General features: G+C 43.3%; 1 protein-coding gene across 1 annotated transcript in view; it reads right to left on the bottom strand.

Moving 5' to 3' along the window:
• Positions 1 to 9,836, bottom strand: part of RASA2 (RAS p21 protein activator 2) — a 133,057-nt gene extending 123,221 nt beyond the window's left edge. Inside the window, exons 1-2 of the mRNA XM_012002664.1 lie at positions 9,741 to 9,836; positions 36 to 258 (exon numbers count right to left, since the gene is read on the bottom strand). Coding sequence (XP_011858054.1) covers positions 36 to 258; positions 9,741 to 9,836 — 319 coding nt within the window. The remainder of the gene's footprint in view (positions 1 to 35; positions 259 to 9,740) is intronic.
• Positions 9,837 to 11,638: the final 1,802 nt, after the last annotated feature.

Here is an 11,638-nt window from a genome sequence, read left to right as displayed (position 1 = left end):
CCACACCCGGGTCTCCATTCACCGCCCTCGCCTACCCCGAGCCGGGCTGTCCTGGCGAGAACCGCACTCCCGGCTTGGGGCGCTGGCTAAGGGTGGCTCCCAATGGTGGCTCTGAGCGGCCTTAAAATCCCCACCAGGAGAAAGCCCCGGCCCTCCGGTGATCCCTAAATCCTCCCGGGAATTGGGCTCCCGCAGTGAACAGACCTGCACATCTAACGCTGGCGGGAAATACAGGCCCTTCCCAATCAGGGAAACTCCCTGTGGGAAGAAAATAGAATGGAATTTGGCAGGTGGGTGGACCTCAAAAGTATCTTATTCAAAAGGAGGCAAGAGATGCATTTGAGACTCTTCCAGTATTATCCAAATACTCCCCGCCGGCAAGCCAAACTCCTCCCACACAAATACCCTTTACTAGGACCACTTCTCTGCAAAAGCTGGTTCAAGAAAAGGACCGTCGACCCCCAACTCCAGCGTGAGTGCAGCGCCTGAGATCCTGTCGTAGAGAAATTCTGAAGCATTTACCATCACTTTTGTGTTTCAGGAACAGAAAAAGCAAAGAAGGGTTCCCACCCCCACCCCCCCCACCACCACTACTAAAAGTGGGCTTTGTTAAAAAGTTGAGTGACCCTAGGAAATGTGTAAATCTTTGACTAATTGTTAGCTTTATTTCAAGGGAACTCTTTACAGTGAGTAAACTGCATGAATAATACCCTGGTATGTGATGAGGAAGACAATTTCCTGGTGTTGAGGTTGTTAACTACGCTGCCCTAAGAAGGAAGAAACTGTGACTTAATCGGGCAGGGTAATTCTTTTCCAGGACAACAACAGGAATAAGCCAGTCAGTCAACAAATATTTTTGAGGGTCAGACATAGTGATGGCCTCAGACCTCAGAGACTACACAAAGGTTAAGATGAAGAGAGCTCCAGCTCAATCTGGAGGGAGACACAGAGAAGGCCAGAGGCACTGGGAGATAAGAAATAGGACGGGGAAACCTGAAAACTGAAGACAAACGTGCCGCCTGTGCAAAGGCTGGACAGCTGCAGAGAATGGTCAGAGTTTAACATGGACCTGGCCAGCGAAGCTTCCAGTTCTGCCTGTGTTGTGGATGACCCCTATTCCCCCATGTGATCTTTACACCTGTTTGGATAAAGTGAACCACCTCCTATTGTATGAATGTTTTGCTGTCATTTCAAACATAAGTCCAAAACTTAATTTCCTGTCTTCCTTTCCAAATCCAAGTTCACACTTTATACTGTTATTCAGGCCAGAAACTTTGAAGTTTTCTTATCCCTTGTCCCACTACTGTTTTCTGTTGCCACATCCTTCTGACTCTGCTGAAATCTCTTCCTTCCTTTCCATTCTCTGTCATTGCCCTTGTTAAAATTATTCTCATTTAAAGAGTATCAACGTGTTACAGGGTTTTTTTCCTCCTCATTTTTAAAGGCATTCCTTTTCAGAATCAGATACAGAGCCTGTTTTTACCCCTTTTACATTTGGGCAAGTTACTCAACCTTCCTAAACCTGTTTCTTTTCTTGCCTTTCTTTCTTTCTTTCTTTCTTTTTTTTTTTTTTTTGAGACAGTCTTGTTCTTTTGCCAAGGCTGGAGTGCAGTGGCACGATCTCAGCTCACTGCAGCCTCAACTTCCTGGGCTCAAGTGATCCTCCCACATCAGCCTCCTAAGTAGCTGGGACTACAAGTGTGCGCCACCATGTCCAGTTAACTTTTGTATTTTTGGTATAGATGGGGTTTCGCCATGTTGCCCAGGCTGGTCTCGAACTCCTGGGCTCAAGTGATCCGTCCGTGTCAGCCTCCCAAAGTGCTGGGTGTAAGCCACTGCGCTCGGTTGAACCTGTTTCTTTAACAGTAAAGTGGAAATACTAAACTTTCTTCTTTGAAGGGTTGTTATTAAGATTAAATAATTATTGGGAGCAGGATGTGAAGCATCTAGTGGAATGCTGAGCACGTAGTAGGATTACCTCAGTAACTGACCTCATGCTTTTGACTGGAACTCTTGTAATAAGTCCCCCATCCCTCTTATTCCTCCTACATACCACTTAAATTAACTTCCCTAACAAAAAAAAAAAAAAAAAAAAAAAAAAAAAAAAAAAAGGAGCTTGTCAGTTGCCTGCTCAAGAAGACATCAATGGCTTCATTTATCCCTTCAGCCAGCTAGCAAGAGCACACTACAGGTCACGAACAACGCTAGAAATGACTAAAGTTCAAATTCTTCAGTCAAGTGTTGGGACTGGATCCAGCCTACCTGACTCCTCTGATCTCCGGCCACACTGGGCCCCTTTTCTCACCAGCCTAATTCTGGCCTTCCTCCTGCCTGGCCAAGTGATGCCTCATCCATCTATTTCTTTCTCCAATAAATAGAGAAATTATTTGAACCTTTGGACAAATGTACCCATGGATAAAGTATCAATGTACAAATGGACAAATGTATCCAATGGACAAATGTATCCAATGGACAAAGTATCAATATCTTTGTCCATTAGTGTCAAAGTCTTCTAATTTCCCTTCTTTTTCACTGGCTTAACCCAAAGTGCATAACTCTGTTACTAAATGGTCACTAAAGGTATGAAAACAATTTTACATAAAGTGACATTCCATTTTTTTTGTTCTTCCAGGCAGTCTTCCTGTTGCAGATTTCAGACTTACACCGTTTCACTAAAATCCCCAAACTCCATTGCTTTTTCATCCGAAGTCACTTCTAATTATTCTGGTTTTACTGACACTTGCCTACTTTGAAGAGCTCTTGGGTAATGTCAGTGTTTCCTTAATATAAAATATTTGGAAAATAAAGTTTTCTGAAGACCAACAATACATACAGTATAATTACAAGAAGGCTGTTACATCTCATTCCCCTTATTGCCCTTGCATTGTGTTTTAAATTCATCTAGAGTTCCTCTCTCTTCTTCATGATGTTTAGTAACTGGAACAATATTGCATCATCACAAACTTGAACTTCACTTCCTTCCTCAAATTATTAATGAATGTGTTTAAAGACTATCACTCCTATCCCTACCACTCTTCGTTCTGATGAGCAACCATTCACTACTATGTCTTTTCCTATTTCTTCACCAGTTTTAAACTCATTCAGTCATTTTAACCCATACATTGGCTTGCTTTATGGCAGATGATGTAGGAAAACTACGTTGTCTCTTAATAAGAAGACTATAACCTGCAGCTAGAAACTAATTCCATAACTTGTCTGTTATGGCATATTTTTGAATCAGCACCCACCAACCTATAACATGACATTGTAAGGGGTTATCTCCTGGCCTTGAGTTATTTATTACATTTTTTCTGGTGAGTAGGGGGAAGAGAAATGTGCTTGCTTTTTAATATTTAAATGTAGATCATTTTCACAGGGCTGAACACTCATGAGACAGAACTGTTTCTAGTGGACTGGTGGGAAAGCAAGTTCCTTTGATCATTGATGACTTGGTTTCCCCATTTAGCCCATCAGAGTACTGTTTGATGTTAAGCATTATGCACTCAGTTACATTATAAAAAAAAAAAATCTCTAAATCCAACTGGCATTTTAAAAAATAAAATTGGAGTGGTAGACGGTAAGGAGAGACCTTAAATGTTCAGAAAACTTACTTTCAACATTTCATTTGAAGATCAAATAAGGCCATTGACAAGGATGTGTGGACAAAAATGTGGACAGATTTTTACCTGAAAATGTCCAACTCCTTTGGTACAAATATTTTCAAGGCCAGACGTGATGGCTCACGCCTGTGATCCAACAATCGGTTGTAATACCAACTGAGACAGGAGAATCACCTGAGGCTAGGAGTTTAAGACCAGCCTGGGCAACACTGTGAGACTCTGTCTCTACAAATGCAAACAAATAAATTAGCTGGGCATGGTGGCACGTGCCTGCCCATACTCCTAGCTAATCAAGAGGCTGAAGTGGGAGGATTGTTTGAGCTCAGGAATTTGAGGCTGCAGTGAGCTATGATCATCCCAGTGCACTCCAGCCTGGGTGACAGACAGAGACCCTGTCTCTAAAAAAAGAATTTTTTTTTTTTTAAATTCGGTCTGCTCTTGCAAGAGAACTTTAAAGGCCTGAATATCTGAGCACGATACAGTTGATGCCCTCAGGTCAGTGTGACTTCAGTTATTTCTCAGTCCCCCTCCTTTTGAACTATTTTGCCATATCCATTCCATCTCCAGTGCACTCTTGTCGTTTTAGAGTGATAAAACAAAACAATGTGTAGGTGTAGGGTGTAGGCTGAGCATGGTGACTCATGCCTATAATCCTAGAACTTTAGGAGGCCGAGTTGGGTGGATCACTTGAGCCCAGGAGTTCAAGACCAGCCTGGGCAACATAGTGGGACCCCAAATTTATCTATCTATCTATCTATCTATCTATCTATCTATCTATCTATCTATCTCAAAACCAACCAAACAAATAAAAACATACAAAACGATGAGTGTAAAAAGAAAACTGGAAATGTTGTGCAGCCATTCGCTTGTTTCATCTTCTACTCTGTACTCAGGACATTTTGTTGTTAGGTCAGATCCATCCTTTCACCATGAACCCTAGAGACATGCTCCATTCAGTTGGCAATAACCAGTCCAGAGGACTTCAGGCCATGGCCCAGCTGATTTCCATTCTCTGAAGACACAGCTAAGACCTCCTGAGGCCAAGAAGCCTGTTACTCAGCCTGGCTGGCACACACTTAAGTTTGCACTTCCTGTAGTCAGAAAAGGAGTATGGAGCTGGAGACCCACCTGGCTGTGCTCATGGCAGGTTGGAGATCGATATGTCACCTTCTAGTTCCTTCCCCAGGCCCTAGGAGAATAATGGAGTGGTGTTTGGATAGGTGATGCTCTTGAGTTCTTCCAAACTCTCAGAAAGGAGCAAGGAGACTCAGGTAGAACCAGAAAGGAGCTGGCTCAAAGCCCCCATTGCAACAAAGCTCTAGGTGGGAAAACATCAATGTGGATTGAGATTCAAGAATGCAGGTCCAAACAGAGCTGCTTCCTGCAGTTGCACATTCCTAACCACTCCACTCCATTGTCATCTTAGGAGGATACACCTCTCACTGAGCAGTTTTTCCGTGGTGAGGGTTTGGGAGAGCCCAATTCTGGGAAGTGGTCACTCCTAATAGGGCAACTTCTGAGCAGCTTCCATGATGTTTTTGAGACGAAAATGATGGTTAGGTTTAGCCTCAAAGAGCAGAAAGCTGGCTCCATAAAATAAACATGGGAGAACCTTATTCAAGCAGAGAAGGGCACAGGCTGCACCTGGAGACCAAGTAGAACTCCAGAAAGAGGAGAACTGACTAGAGGGGCAGAAACTTGACCTGGAGGAGGAGCCAGCGACTCCCACAATAGCCCTTTATTCATAAACAGGACTTCATTGGGTTAGCTTCTTTGCAATTCTTTTGACTTTTGCCTCATAGTCACAATATGGCTGCTGTAGCTCCAAATATCTCAACATCCAATGGCAGGAAGGTGTATTTTTTTTTTTTCTTAAATGTCTTTTTCATTACGTTCAGTTGCAAGATCACAGTTACTTTTGCACCGACCTAATATTAGGGAGGAAAGCTTTTACAAGTAGCTTTCCTGTAAATCACCACCATGAGGTATCTTCTTAAGGCTTTCTCACAATCACAAGGAATATATAATTTTCTTAGTCTAAGCAATATTGATACCCCTGGGTCTGGGGATGAACCCTCCTTCCCAAAGTACATTGCTACTTGAGACCTGAAGTCTGAACCAAACCAATGTTCTCTTGTGACACAGAAAGGGGAGCAGTAAGACATGGAGTTGGCAGCCAGCTCTGTTCACCATATCAACATACTTATCTTCCAATAATAGTGCCTAAGTTCAATTGAAAATATTTCAATATATTTAATGCCCAACCTTCACCTCCTGACTTTGTCCCACAGAACTGGCCTCTTTTTCCTTTAGGCCATTATGGTACCCTGTATATATGAATACGTATAATCATTGTAATGCTCATAACACATTTACTATTCCTGTTTGTTTACCTGTCTGAAACAGTCTCAAAGACTGGACAATATTTTATTTGTCTTTGTCTCCCTAGCGCATAGAAAATATAGAAGAATGCAGAAGGCACTTATTAAATGTTTGATAAATGAACGAATGAATGAATGAGCAAATAAATGAGATGGTGTGTTCAGAGAAGCTGCTAACAAATGAGCCTAGAATTCTGAATTTAAAATCCACAAGGGAAATCAGAGCAGACCACAGAACTAGCTGGCTAGGCCTGGGCTTTGCAGAAAGCTTAGGTGCAGAGAAAAGGCAATAGCTCAGGAGTCAGATGAGGAAGGAGAAAGGGAAAGAGTCCAGGTCTGGGGTTTCCATTCCTCTCCCTGGGCTGGGGCTGCCTCTGTCACAAGCAGCTCATTTTTGACAGAGACAGCCAAGGAGAGCAGAAGCTCATCGATCGTAATCTATGGTCTAGATGTAGGCTAGATACAAACATCTTCTATTTTTTATGGGAGGTCATAGATGCTGGGAAAACTGATTTCAAAGTTGCAAGATGTTTTCACACTTGTTATTATGGCCAAATATCCAGGCAGCATGTCAGTCTGTGGCTATAAATGAAATCCTGTTAACATAAATAATCCACAGTTCTCTATCTTGTCTCCACTTTCTACCTGCCCAAATAATTAAACCTCTTCCCAATTATTGATTTTCAGGAGTGCCCAGTGGGTTACATTGGCAGAGTGGGGTGTGGGGAATATGATGGGGTTGCTGGATTTGTTACAGTCTTCCTTTCCTGCTCTGGCTTTCCCTGCCACTGCCACAAAAAGGGACCCTCACCACTTTACGACGCCTGCTATGAGAACATCAAGGCCCAAGCCAAGAGCGTTATCCTTGAGAACCCACAGGGCTTCCGCATTTTCAGCAAAGCTGGCAAGAAGGGTTACCTCCCCATCTCTAGGCCCAAAGCTACACTGCTTGGGCTCAGAGTCTTTAGGAACAGCCCGGCCTGGTATCCTAGTGCTCACAGTTGAGAGTCCAAGGGAAGTAGAGGGGCCTTCATTGACATGCCTAGGCCAGGGCTATTGGTAGCCCTCTTCTAGGCAACTGCCTCCTGCCTTTCATCTAAAAGAGGGCAAGATTGGGGATGGAATGAGGGAGTGAACCCCTCACTCCTTATCACATGTATAAAGATAAAATATTTTAATAAATTGTGTTTTATCTAGTTCTAAAGACATTGGTACTTATTTTATAAGCATGTAACTGAATTTTGGAAAACTGCCTTGGATATACAGCCACAAATGAAAGCTGGTGGCCTATCAAATAATTGACTCAAAATGGCTACCAGAATATAAAACATCTAGTTTGTGTATTGTTGTTTTAAGCCATGTAAGGTGGGTCCTTAGGATTGAACTCTGGGGCTGTCTGTGCAGAGATAGAACTTGGAAGGGCTGTTGGAGAGAGGGACCAGGGAGATTGAAATAAAAATCCAGAGGCATTTGTAGAGCGTCCGGATGGAAGGCAAAATATCCCACTGTCCTCAACACCCTTCACTCCAAATAATCCTTCTTAGTGAATGTCTTATCTGCAACAAGGCAAAACAAAAGTATTAACACCTCAGCTAAACTTTCTTGAGGGGCGTGGTAGGATATAAGGTAGATTCTGAAGATTCTCTCTAGCCATGAGCAAAGCATAGAGAGTAACGTGATTACCCATAATGAGCATGTCTTACATGTCATAGCTATTTTATTTGGTGTGCTAGTTTTATTATATTTTTGTATTTCATATTGAAAATACAAATATTTACAAAGATTTTCCAAAATTTTCTGGAGTCTTCTTTACCCAACTCTGTTTTTTCCACAGGATCTGGAATTCTTCAATGGGAATTCTTCTACCTTAAAGGGTTTTAGGAAACCGATTTATATGGTTTGGCTGAGATTATTATATGTATGTAGTGCTGATTAAGAATAAATATCACACACTTGAAAACGTGTTTTGAGTGAGACAAAGCTGTCTTTTATTTTGCCATTGGAAAGGGAAGCTCTAAGGAAACAACTGCCCTTCCTCCATTTCTCTATTTCAGGGTTTCCCGACTGTGACACTGTTGACATTTTGGTTAGGATGGGTAATTCTTTCTGTTGGGAGCTGTCCTGTGCGTTATAGGGCATTTAGCAGCACCCTAGACTCTATCCACTAGATGCCACCAGCATATTCCAGTTGTGACTATCAAAAATGTCTAGAGACATTGCCAAATATCCTCTGGGAGACAGAGTACCGCCCCGTTGAGAATCTCTGCTGTATGTTAATACATCTCTTGTATTAACAGGGTCATTGTGTTTGTAAACCTGTCAAAGCTGAGATCTGTGTTGTTCAGTGCCTGAGTGGGTAGAGTTCAAAGAAGCAAAGTCCTGATAGGAATTCTACTGTTAAAAAATGAGATACAAGTATATAATCTGGAGCAGTTCTTCTTCTTCTTCTTCTTTTTTTTTTTTTAGATGGGGTTTCGCTATGTTGCCTAGGTAAGTCTTGAACTCCTGCTTACGGGATTCTCTTACTTCAGCCTCCCAAGTAGCTGGGACCATAGGTGTGTGTCATAGCACCAGGTTGGAGCAATTCTTATCAAAATGTTTTTCCTCTTATCTTCTCCAATATCCAACAAAACCAAGATCCCTCACCCTCTTTCCCCAGAGTATCATGCTCTCCCATCCACCCATTCTCTCCTTCTATCTCTGGCTGTCTTCCTGCTCCCACTTGGTGCCTCTGAACACATCAAGGGCCCCCACTCTCAGTTGCCTCTTGCAAGAAAAGCTTGACTTTGATTCTTTTCTCACTAGAATGTACCCATGTGGCTTATGTCATTTCTATTCCTCCCTTATTTTTTACAGTTTTGCATCGAAATCCCAAAGATCCGGTCTGGACCCTCCACGCTCTTCTCTACAGTTGGGTGTGGGTGGATGGGAGGAACTGAGCAGCCCAGGCAGCACCAAATTTAGCAGAGTGGGGAGGAGGACGAGAAAAACTGGCAACACTAGTATGTGTGAAGGGTTGCAGATTTTTTTCACCCTACCCACAGATGTGCAAAGAAGATGTAGCATCTTCATTTCTCTAAAATTGTTCTTCTCTGCCTTATGAGTCTCCAATCACTGAATAGAGGGGAAAATATTCTGGTGCACCAGTTTGTTTGTTTGTTTGTTTTGAGACAGGGTCTCACTCTGTCACCCAGGCTGGAGTGCAGTGGATGATCATAGCTCACTGCAACCTCGAATTCCTGGGCTCAAGGGATCCTTCCGTTTTAGCCTCCTCAATAGCTGGGACTATAGGTATAAGCCATTTATTTTTATTTTATTTTTTGTTAAGATGGTGGTCTTGCTTTGTTGCCCCAGCAGGTCTCGAATTCCTGGGCTTAAGCAATCCTTCTGCCTTGATCTCCCAAAGTACTGGAATTACAGGTGTCAGCGACCTAAATAGACACACTATGTAAATGGTCCATCCATTTAGGTAAATAATGCTCAGCGCCTTAGATATCTGCATTCTTTTTCTATTTTTCTGAGATGGTGTCTGGGTTTTTGACGGAGTTGTGGCTAAATGACCCCATAGAGACAGAGAAGAGGCAGGGTCCTCATATCGATGCAGTATCTTCTGCATCTTTGCAGATTTCTGCTGTGGGTGGGTAGTCTGGATACTTCCTGGATACTTCTTTTGAGGGTGAAATGGGCTCAATCCTGGGAGTTGTGTGAGGGCCTGCTATTGAGGCTGTATCTATAGTACCTGTGGTTTGGTTTCTCCTGGCTTGGCGGGGCCTGCTTGTTTACCCTGATGACTCAGACGCCACTCTGGCTGCCTCTCAGACCCTACATCCTCCATCTGGCTCTTCACTAGAATGCCTCTCCCCAGCCTTGCTGCTGATTCACCTTTCCTTTGTGATGGCTGGTGCCTAGAAGCTTGGTGGCTACCAGCTCAGCTGCTTCCCAGGCCTCTTCCCTGGAGTATGTGGGAACTCCTTGGTCCAGTCTATTCCATACTGGTCTTGGGGGAAGCTCAGGAAATTATATTTCACCCCTTTCCCTGCAAGGATGCTGTACTATTGAGTTAAACTTTGATATAGCCACTTCTGGGGTGGTGTCAGGCAACCGGTAAGGTGAACTCCTCCCAGGGTCCCAAAGATGCGGTACTCCGAAGCCCTCAGACTTTCCCCTATCTGCTTAACAAACCTCTTCACTTTGGGCAGGATCAGGAAACGGAAGATTAGATGTGGCGTCCCTTACCTCTCTCTTCTTTTTTTCCTAGGTAGTCCCCTGGGATGAATAGCGGGGAGGGGGTTTCCTCTTTTTCTTCTTATCTTTCCTTGTGTAAAACTCCAAGATTGGCCAGGTGCAGTGGCTCATGCCTGTAATTCCAGCACTTTGGGAGGCCGAGGCAGGCGGGTCGCCTGAGGTCGGGAGTGTGAGACCAGCCTGGCCAACATGGTGAAACCCCATTTCTACTAAAAATACAAAAATTAGCTGGGTGTGGTAGCGTGCGCCTGTAATCTCAGCTACTCAGGAGGCTGAGGCAGGAGAATAACTTGAACCCGGGAGGCGGAGGTTGCAGTGAACCAAGATTGTGCCATTGCACTCCAGCCTGGGCAACAAGAGTGAAACTCCATCTCAAAAACAAAACAAAACAAAACAAACAAACAAACAAAAACCTCCAAGATCAAGGAATCTAGAACATTTTTTCTCTCTCTTACAAAGCCTAGCTTTTAAGCTACTACCTGGCCAAAAAGCCCCCAGATCCTATTTAGAAGTTGATAATTAACTGTTTTTTGCTCCTTTTCTTTTCTCTCTCTCTTTTTTTTTGCATTCCCTCTGTAACAATCCTAAACCTCCCTGAGACAATTGGAAATCTCTAAAGATTGGGGGAAAGGTAAGTATAAGAACATGTAAAAGAAGCCAGCAAGTTGAGGGACTTCAAAATTATATTATCACCATTATATACACTGATAATTTTTCCTACGCACATCATGTTCTAATGTGGTTATTCCATAGAGGCTTGCAAGGCTGAGACCACAGCCCTGTGGGTAGACCACATCTGTCCAGCCAATGGCCGAAAGAAGATGTAGGTCCTCAGACAGGAAACCAGAACTCTGAGGGCAATCTTAGGAGACAGGAGAAAGCCTTCTTGGCCATCTCAAGGTTTCTTGGCCATCTTAAAGTTTCTTGGCCTGGCCTCACAGGAGCCTCAGGACAGTCCTCCCACATGTGGGTCAATTTTCTCTCTCAAATGGAGTCAGGCCAGGGTCTTTGAAGGCAGACTTCTTTGTAGGTCTCTGCTTCCCCGAATCTACAATTCAAAAGATTAGCGAAATAAAATATTTTTAGTAAGAGGACTAACATAGGAGTATCACTTTTTATTTTGCCAAACATGGATGTTTAAAACAAAGCATTGTTTGTATTGCAAACGTTTCTTTCAAAAAAAGTAAAACTATTCGTATTGTCAGTGTTTTATTTATTTATTTATTTATTTATTTATTTATTTGAGATGGAGTCTTGCTCTGTCACCCAGGCTGGAGTGCAGTGGCCAGATCTCAGCTCACTGCAAGCCCCGCCTCCCGGGTTCACGCCATTCTCCTGCCTCAGCCTCCCGAGTAGCTGGGACTACAGGCGCCCGCCACCTCGCCCGGCTAG

Source organism: Mandrillus leucophaeus, unplaced genomic scaffold (assembly GCF_000951045.1).
Source record: "Mandrillus leucophaeus isolate KB7577 unplaced genomic scaffold, Mleu.le_1.0 Scaffold693, whole genome shotgun sequence".
In the NCBI taxonomy this organism is placed as follows: domain Eukaryota; kingdom Metazoa; phylum Chordata; class Mammalia; order Primates; family Cercopithecidae; genus Mandrillus; species Mandrillus leucophaeus.
Note: the sequence above shows the minus strand (reverse complement) of the source record. Positions and strands in the feature narration are given on the sequence as shown.